General features: G+C 31.8%; 1 protein-coding gene across 1 annotated transcript; it reads right to left on the reverse strand.

The window, feature by feature from the left end:
* Positions 1-530: 530 nt before the first annotated feature.
* Positions 531-5,373, reverse strand: LOC131074822 (GDSL esterase/lipase At4g01130). The gene is made up of 5 exons (XM_058011527.2): positions 4,908-5,373; positions 3,532-3,717; positions 2,555-2,724; positions 1,152-1,422; positions 531-986 (listed from the first exon to the last, which is right to left on the reverse strand). The coding sequence occupies exons 1-5, from the start codon at positions 5,161-5,163 to the stop codon at positions 724-726; spliced, it is 1,146 nt and encodes a 381-aa protein (XP_057867510.2). The 5' UTR covers positions 5,164-5,373; the 3' UTR covers positions 531-723.
* Between the last annotated feature and the right edge of the window lie 4,401 nt (positions 5,374-9,774).

The following is a 9,774-nucleotide window of genomic DNA, read 5'->3' on the forward strand; positions in this document are numbered from 1 at the left end:
TATGGTATCTATTGGTACTCTTCCCCTAGTGACTCTCTAAATAGAACTGCCTAGAATGTTTTAGCAAGTGTTGCTAAGAATTGTTAGAATCATTTCACAACCAAATGGTTTCATAGATTTTATAACAACAAATACACTCAAAACTTTGACTTGGAAAATTTCAAAAACTTACAATGTCATAATCTAATTTACACAAACAAATGTTAAAAATGTTAACGAAATTTCTTTAACAACTAATACTACAAATTTTAAACTCACTAGACATTAATTTAATACTGAAAAAATCTCAAATTCCTAAACTCATCCTAAAAACACCCAAAAAAACAAAAAAAAATTGAAAATATAAAAATGTATTTATCCTATATAAATTCCTCCTAAAACCTCCTCCATAAAACCACTTTCACATGTAAGACACTGCTATATTTTGTAAAGTGTGGGGAAAAAGTTATTAATAATTTATTGATAAATTCGAGAGGAATATAATTAATTCTTCACGAGATGCATCCAAATAGAACAGACAGGCTCACGTATGTCACGGGAAATAATATATAGTGGTCAAATATCAATAATTTCTCGATCAGATCTTTTCATGATTACTCTAAACTTTCTTAATTAAGTTTTCTTTGGGACTCTAGTTAACTCATACAAAATAATAAATATATAACCAAATGTTAACACTGGACAAAAATCATCTTTTCATGTTGTACCCAAAGCTGATCTCAATCAAATCGGTCTTAAATTGCATTGGCTTGCAAATGAAAAAGGAGGTTCAAAGTATTTTCCTCCCAAAATTTGCCTGGTTAGAATTTTGTTGGCCTCATCAGTCCAGTGGACTCCATCCCAATTTATATAAGTGGCTGGATTTGCACATGACTCTGCCTTTACTGTTTGGCCATTGAGTTTGCCACTTACTCCACATTGTATAGAGTATATATAATTGTATTTCCCTCCAATTCCACAACACGCTCTAACGGTCTGCTTGAACCCTGTAAAAACGTTTCAAGTATTGTATAAATTTAAGTAAGTTTGTAGATTAGCGATAAAATCATAGATGAGAAATACATACCCACTTAGTATATTTCAATATGAGACATACATATCCTACCTCCTACAAGATTTGAAGTTACGGACTCGTAGATTTTATGACTCACCGTATTTTGATGAATTGACGATGAAGTCATAGATGATGTCGAAGGTGTTGACGTAGATAATGGTAGCCCCCTTGAGCTGGGCCCGCAATCCTGCTAGTTGTCCTCTCAATAGCTGGTTGTAGTAAAGCACTGCATCATTGTAAGAAATAGAGCAGCCATTCTTGTCAAAGTCTGAGGAAGAATGAGAGAAATAAGTGAGCCAAAAGGGTTGGCATCCTTGTGGCCCCACATCCTTTACTAGAATTGTGCTTGCGCCTGCATTATACAAGTCCTATATAGATGGACCCATTGAAACATTAGTCATTATCAATTTATTAGACAAATGTAAATACCTACATTAAAATAGATTATTCAAGGCTGGAATAGTAAAGATTCAAATCTTATTCTACAATCCTCGAGAAAATTATATTCAATTCAACAAAGGAAAGAGGAATGTTTAGACTGAGTCAGTAAAGACTCATTTCTTGGTGATTGAAAAAAAACATTGGAATAGGTTTCAAATAGTTAATAGACTTTATAAAGTTGAGTTAGTAAAGATATGAAAACGAAAGTTTAAAATAAGATATGAAGAATCAAAAAGAAGATAGTACAGTCAGCAACTTTAAATATTAAATTAAGCCAAAAGAATACAAATTATACACTATTTAAGATAGCTCTATTACATTAGAATATGTTTCAAACAGTTAATAGACTCTTCTAAAGTTGAGTTAGTAAAGATATGAAAACAAAAGTCTAAAAGAAGATATGAACAATCAACAGAAGAGAGTACATTCAACAACTTTTTATATCAAATTAGGCCAAAATAATACAAATTATACAGTATTTAAGATAGCTCTATTACATTAGAATATGTTTCAAACAGTCAATAGACTCTTTCTGAAGTTAAGTTAGTAATGATATGAAAATTAAAGTCTAAAAGAAGATATGAAGGATCGACAGAAGACAGTACAAGTTAACAGCTTTAAATATCAAATTAGGTCAAAAAATACAAATTATACACTATTTAAGATAGTTTTATTATATTAGAATAGGTTTCAAACAGTTAATAGCTGAGTTCCTAAAGATACGAAAACAAAAGTCTAAAAAAAGACATGGAGAATCAAAAAGAAGGCGGTACAAGCCAAAAGAATACAAATTATACATTATCTAAGATAGGTCTTACAGATTAAAATACCAGTATCTGTATTCTGATTTTTGATTTAATTAATAAATACAGAAAAATGTCTAAATCAAGTTGCATTCTATATGCTACATAGACATTGTTGACTAAAACAGTATCAAAACATTTAAAGACAGAAACCATTGAAATGCAAAAGACAACATAAAGAATCTAACAGAATACAGTACAGTAAACAAATTTTCCTATTTAGTAAAATATTGAATAGAAAATCTGATTGTCATACCTTAACAGCATTTGCAACACCCTTTGCCACAATGGGCAGAATAGTCTGCTTGAGTTGGGCAGGGGTGAGTTTGAGGTTCATGTAACCATAGCTGAAGTCATTTCCACCTATTTCCACTATATAAATTGCTTTTTTAAATGTATCTGCTGTTGGAAGATATCCCTGACTACCTGCAAAACACAGCAAATAAACATCTTGCCATTTAAGAGGCACTGTTGCATCATGCATGGTCTCTTTTGTTTTTATTTCTGTTTTTTACCCACACGTGATTTTTGCATTGCACTTTGCTGCAGAGTTTGCAGGAACCCATGACTATCACCATTCACTACTGACTACTACCAGAAATGGAACTTCTAATTTTACACACAGTACCTTATTGGTTGACTCCCTATATCCAGCAGACTGAAAGATTTTATTATATTTTAATGACAGTGATCCATAGCTCCTTATAAAACAAACCTTGCACATATACCAATTTGGACTTGTTGCAGACAGGAAACAAAAACTGTCCTTTTGTCTGTAGTATACAGACACTCTGTCTTTATTATACTGAAACGTATACACGTGAGGCTGACTTATAAATTTGTTTAGAAGAGTTTAAATCAAAGTGCATGCACCACATAAGGAAAGAGTAAGTGAGAAGAATGATTGAAGATAATGACTGGTCAAGAAAAAATGATGATATTGCTATTAAAATTCAACTGTATAGTTTTTAAGTCAAATTTATTGATTTAGGTTAATGAGTAACGATTTACAAGAATTCATGTTAATTTGACTCATGTTTCGTGAGTAGTGATTCACAAGAACTTATGTTGCATCTAAATGATATTCACTCATAAAATGAATGATACACTCAGTACTCATTACATCTAAACGATATTCACAATATTATAAAAGTATTTATAAAATCGATTCAGATTTCACAATAAATTATCTGAAAATGTAACTGTAATGAATGCAGCAGCCGACATATATACCTTTTGTTGCCAAGACTTGCTGCTTGAAGATCTTGAATTGATTGACTTGAACAGTGAGAGAAATCGGAGCAATGAATGAGAGATCTCGCACTGTGGCCCCCGCTGCTGCAAAGTTAGCCCCGTGAGCGTAATTAGACCCCACAGACTGCAAGTATGGACTCAGAAATGGTAACCCAAGTGCATATGCTGTTTGAATCCATCGAAAAATTCGAACTTTTTGTTAGAGCACCTTCGAGACACTGAATCTGGCTTAAATGTCAAATCAAGAGTTGAAATTCCACCAGTTTTAACAAAGAATCGACTTTTCATCTACATTTTATTAAAAGCAAAGAAAGTTAAGAATTCATATGAACAAAAAATGGATAGAAAGGCTTAACAGATGGTGATATCTGTGTAATCCAGTTGTTTTCATTTGAGAATTTAAAAAGAATTAAGAATATATATGGAATACAGTTGTGAAAAGACATGGTGGAAATAGATGAAAGATAAAAGACATTTGAATTCTACAAATCAGTGATAGTACCCATTTAAAACTGTATTAATCAAGGTGATTTAAGCATGTTTTAGCAGAAAAGTAGATGAATTCCCAGCTAATTGAACCCGTGACCTTCTAGTGATCTCTGGACTGGTTTTTTAACTGAGTTTTACTTGTAGATATGCCTAATTTAAAACAGTGAACCCATTATATTCTTAGGAGCTAAAGGCATGGGCAATGGCATCCTCTGCATTATGCTGATACAACTGGATAACCTGCAGGAGTTGGGACTCCTCTGGGTTTAGCTGTTTCTATAACCTGCATAATGGCATCCTCAGAAGAAGTTAAGACTGTTATTCTCAATCTCTTAGACTGTTCAGTCTCGTAGACGTCATTCATTCATAGCTTTACGTCATAATTGATCATCAGAATTACAGCTCTGTCCATGGATGTTTCTAGTGCCATCAGAAATGTGGCCATGCAGATTAGCAAATGGAACTTAGTGGACTGCATTTTGGTAGCAGTGCAAAAGCCCATAGGAATCCCTGTGTGGAGCTATCTGATCTTGGACTGTGTCACACATGGTGGAAAACAACAAGCTGTTATCTAAACATATATTCAAAATAGAATTTGTTGTGGGTATTACAATCGAAATAGCAGGTAGATTCATGAGATTGTTTCTAGAATCAATTGTATATGATTTTGAATTCACAATTCAGATCATACTCAATAGAATCCAAGCGCTAAACAAGTTTATCACAGATCAATTAGTGTACATGAAAGACCTGAGAAAAGACATTAAAAAAAGATGGGTTTTTGAAAATCAACACCACACAAATTCAATTTTTTGAACAACTGATACACAAACACATTTGGATTGCAGAAAGATGCACATACATACCCATAAAATCAATGGACAATCTCCCATCGCTGTACCTATTAACTGGCCTTCCAAAGTATGTTCTCCCATAGGGAGGATTCTCAGCAAGCATATTATACGGAAAGACAAAATGGATGGCCCCTGTATCAGAGCTAGAGTCCCCAAAATTGAAAATTGCAGGAAAGTTGCAGGCCCCCTCACACAGTACAGCCAGTCCAACAACTCCATACAACAAAAGCAAAGCCCACATTCTTCCTTTACTGTAACCACGATCCATCAAATGATGATTACATATAATAGCAAACTTCTTTCCTGATCCTTTGCAAGTTCCAAAGCATCTCCCCCACACACAAATATACTCTGAAAAAGTTTAGGTTCTAGTACTCGTCACGTTACAAAAAGGCTGCAAAATACTGAGTGTAGTCCACTGCAGAGAGTTGAATTGTGAAAACAAATGTCCGCTGTTATCGCTAATCAGTACAACTGTCAAAAAGTGATAAAAATTATGCCCATTGGCATTGTTCACTGCCCGGATTAGTGTCATCGACTGACAAATAGGATTGAATCTTTGATTCGATCGTAGTGTTTTGTTTTTCTGATATGAATTTGTTTAGAGTATAGTGTGACTGACAGCGATGGAGGAGATGAATCACATGCTGGCTGTCGGATTGCTTTGTGTTTGCATGTGGGCAACTGCTAAAACCTAAGATCAAGACGATTGATGTCACTGTGGGAAGATTAACCAAAAATGTGCAGAAAAAATCTCTTCTTTCAGTTGTAGGGTCCTCCATTGTTTTTATCTGTAAGTGCTCTAAATATGGGTGGTCCAAGTCACTTTCCACGGTTGGATATCTTCTTGTGTGATTCAATGACCTTGGGGAATGGTTGCTCTCTTGGTTTTAGTGGGTATTTTTGGGAATTATCTATTATGGAGATGTTTGTGCTCTTGGTTTTAGTGGGAATTATCTTGTAATTTGATATGTATTGGTTTTTGTGAGTTGTTGAAAAATATAGATGATAGTTGTAGATTCGATTTTTTTGGGTTTAAAAGAATTCGTAGAGAAGGAGGTTATAGTGGTGTGTGTTAGGATTTCGGGTCTTATTAGATATTCAATTCTCTAGGTTTACCTTTACATGGGTCGAGGGCAGCTCATGCAATGTAGGTTATAGTGGTTTGTGTTAGGACTTTGTTTCATGGGTCTCATCAAATATTTGATTATCTAGGTTTTACCTTTGCATTGGTAGATGGCAACTCATGTAGATGTGGGTTATAGTGGTGTGTGTGAGGACTTTGTTTCATGTGTCGCACCAATTATTCAATTCTCTAGGTTTACCTCTGCATGGGTAGAGATTAGCTCATGTAGATGTGGGTTATAGTGGTGTATTTTAGGATTTCGTTTCATGGGTCCCAACAGACATTCAGTTCTCTAGGTTTACCTCTACATGAGTGGAGGGCAACTCATGCAGACGTAGATTATAGTGGTGTGTGTTAGGACTTTGTTTTCAAATAAATGCAAATTATTATAACTAGAAGCATCACTTTCTATCTAATATGATTGATTGATTTATATTCTCATAAAATGTAAAACCTTAAAAATACAAAAAGTAACATATTTTAATAAAGATATCGATAACAAGAAAAAGACATTTGAATTTTAAATTAATAATTTTAAAATTAATAATAGAAATTTAAATCCTCTACCTACTCTTACGAATTGAATTGATAGACTAATATTCTTATTTTTTTAATTACACAAAAAAATATTTTTTTAAATGAAAAATATAATAAATTATTGAATGTTATGAAAATATATTACAAGCTGTAATTACAACGTTATTCCATCAAATTCACCCCATTTATGAATGTTATGGAAGGGAATGTAGAAAATATTTTAAAAACTTCATTTTCAACTTAAATGCCAATATAAAAAGTTGGACATACACAAAGAACTAAGTATAATTTTTTGTACTACAAGAGCATATTTGAATTAGATAAAAAAAAAAAAAGAAACACTTTGTCCAAACATTCATACCAAAGAACATGAGCATTATATTATATTTTAAATTGTCAGTGGGCCTCTTAAACTATTGATTATATCAAAATATTTTCACTGAATCCAATCTCTATTGTGAATATTTAATGCTAAAGATATTTAGCCCTGCAAAGTGGTATGGGCATTTCCTTTTTTTTTTCATTATATTACTCAATGCACCATATCACATAGAGAATAAATAAGCAAATCTATATTAGGTGCATTCTTAGTAAGAATTATATATAAACAAAATTCCAAAACAAGAAGCAAGGTCCTTTTAATTATAACCAAAGATATAATTCTTCTAGATTTGATTTTAATAATTAAATTCTTCTTGTTAAATAATGTCATATTGTATAATATGATAAAGTTGTATTTGTTTGAAATTATTTCTATAATATATATTTATATATAATTTTCTTTTTAATAAAATAACACTTTTGTTTCTTTACCATCTTCATAAAAAAAAATTTATTATAATTTGAAAACCTTAAATCTCAAAAGCTAATAGAAGTAACTAGAAACTTATTTCCTTGGTACTTTGGGGAAAAGGTGAAAGGAGGACACTCACATGAAATGGATTATGGAGAAAATGACATGTCACTATCTACTTATAAAAAGTGACCAAAAAAATATTTAGGAAAAGTTAAGGGACCCACAAAAAAACTAGAACTCTCTAAATAATGTCATAATGGAGTTCTTGAGATATAAAGAGTTGGAATTGTTAAATGTTTAAAAATAAAATAATTAAAATAATAGTATTTAGTTTAATTTTGATGAATATTTTTTAAATTTTTCCTTTTTTAAATTGTCAGTATGTCAATAAATTTATTGTTTGTCATTTTAGTTTTTTTTTAATGACTATAAAAATAGCTTTCATATGTAAAGATTTGAATCATGTGTATGGATTTAAAAGTTGATAATTTGAATATCAAAAAATCATTTATCTTGCTATTTGTAAATGGATTGTTTGTGTTAACATCGTTTAGTATTGCGCTAGGCTAGGATTGTCCTTCTTTGGTCAAGCCATTATTATTCATTTAATAATTTGGTAAAATGAAAGAAAAAAAAAACAAGAAAATATAAATGATGCATAATAGATGTCAATATAAGTTGACCATGCAATGTAGATGGTCTGTGATTCTATGAATACGTCTTTATTTCTCTATTTGATTTCTCCGATATTTTCTCCACTGAAATTCATAAGTGCAAATTGAAATAGTGTTTGTTCTTAATTAGAACACACTAGCTCACAAATTTTGTGCCCAAGTTGACATATAACAACTAGTTGGGGGGTCAACTTAGGCTCAAAATTTAAATTCTTAAGTTCTAGAGTCCTTTATCTACTTGTAGAACTAAATTAGGTAAATTCTATGCCTATAAATTTTACCTAATATAATATATGAATAAACTAAAGATCAAAGATCAAATTCCCTTGGAATATGTGTAGATATGATTAGATTACTTGTTGACTTTAATGGCAAAAATATGTTACTTGTACATTAGTCATTACACAAAGGACAACCTCTTCAACATGGGCCCATAATGAAGGGAAAAGAGAAAGGTGTAAAAAAATCCACTTTACATTTTGTCCATGTTTGGTTTATATGTGATCTACTATGAAAATGCATGATAATGTAAAACAAGTCAATATCAAATTAAATATTCATATACTCATTTAAAGGATACATTTTTAAGGATGATAATTTTGTGCACTCTCCTTGCTTTTAGTGTTCCATCTTGTAATCTATAAATAAAAAAAAATTAAGAAATAGTTCATATATTAAAAATAAGCATAGACAATAACTTTTTTAAAACTATATATGGACAAAAAGGAAAAAGGAAAAAGGGTGAAGTACATTCTTTCTAGAATAGAAATAGAACTTTAATTGAAGTGAAATGGATAATATGAATCCATTTGGAATGAAAATGGTCATGAGTTAATCACAACCCATACTCATCAAAGAAATAATAATGACATTATATGTCCTCCTCTAATTGGTTGCACATAAGTGATTCGAGGATTCAGATGATTAGAGAAAAACTATGATCATTTAAAACCAAAAAATCATGAAATATCACCATGGGATAAACAAAGAACATAGTGTAGCTCATATTTTTTACATATACTCTATTTGAGAAATCCACATTGTAGTAGATGGATTCCTCTAGTTACCTTCATGTGATGCATTCTTTGATCCTTACATCTTCATTATGATCCATGGGTTTCACTTCTTTAAGTCATAGATCATTTTAATGATTCACACAACTCAATATTTGAACTACAAGAGTCGTGGCTAAAGGTTTCATTTGGCTCTTGATGCCTTGAAGTCATTCATAACCTCCATTTTCATGTTTTTTGTATAAGACCTTAGCCTACACATTATGAAAATCCTTCAATGTCATAGTCTAACATGTCCAAAATATTTATTATTTGTGAATCCCTTACTCACATGAACCCTACCTCCAAATTGGTTTCATGACATTTTGCATCCTTTTTATGACTTGGTAGAAAATTATTCATATATTATTTATCATAATCCATCTCTCTCTATCTCTCTCTCTCTCTCTCTCTCTCTCTCTCTCTCTCTCTCTCTCTCTCTCTCTCTCTCTCTCTCTCTCTCTCTCTCTCTCTCTCTCTCTCTCTCTCTCTCTCTCTCTCACACACACACACACACACACACACATGTTCAAAATAATTTTAAGACCTTCACCATGTTGGTATCCTCTAGGATGTGCTAGTCATTGATCTTTGATGGTTTCCAATGGCATAGTTATATCTATATTGCCTAGTTTACATGTTATTGATCATAAATTTCTCATGAATCCCATTCTATTTTTCTATTTCTAATCCT

This window comes from Cryptomeria japonica, chromosome 6 (genome assembly GCF_030272615.1).
Source record: "Cryptomeria japonica chromosome 6, Sugi_1.0, whole genome shotgun sequence".
Lineage (NCBI taxonomy): Eukaryota > Viridiplantae > Streptophyta > Pinopsida > Cupressales > Cupressaceae > Cryptomeria > Cryptomeria japonica.

What these genes read in the sequence shown, in the direction of transcription:
- LOC131074822 (XM_058011527.2), bottom strand. Translation starts at nt 5,163, where the DNA reads ATGGATCGTGGTTACAGTAAAGGAAGAATGTGGGCTTTGCTTTTGTTG. An exon ending in ATTGTCCATTGATTTTATGG is followed by an intron (nt 3,718 to 4,907) that starts GTATGTATGTGC and finishes GGATTCAAACAG; the next exon opens with CATATGCACTTGGGTTACCA. An exon ending in GCAAGTCTTGGCAACAAAAG is followed by an intron (nt 2,725 to 3,531) that starts GTATATATGTCG and finishes TGTGTTTTGCAG; the next exon opens with GTAGTCAGGGATATCTTCCA.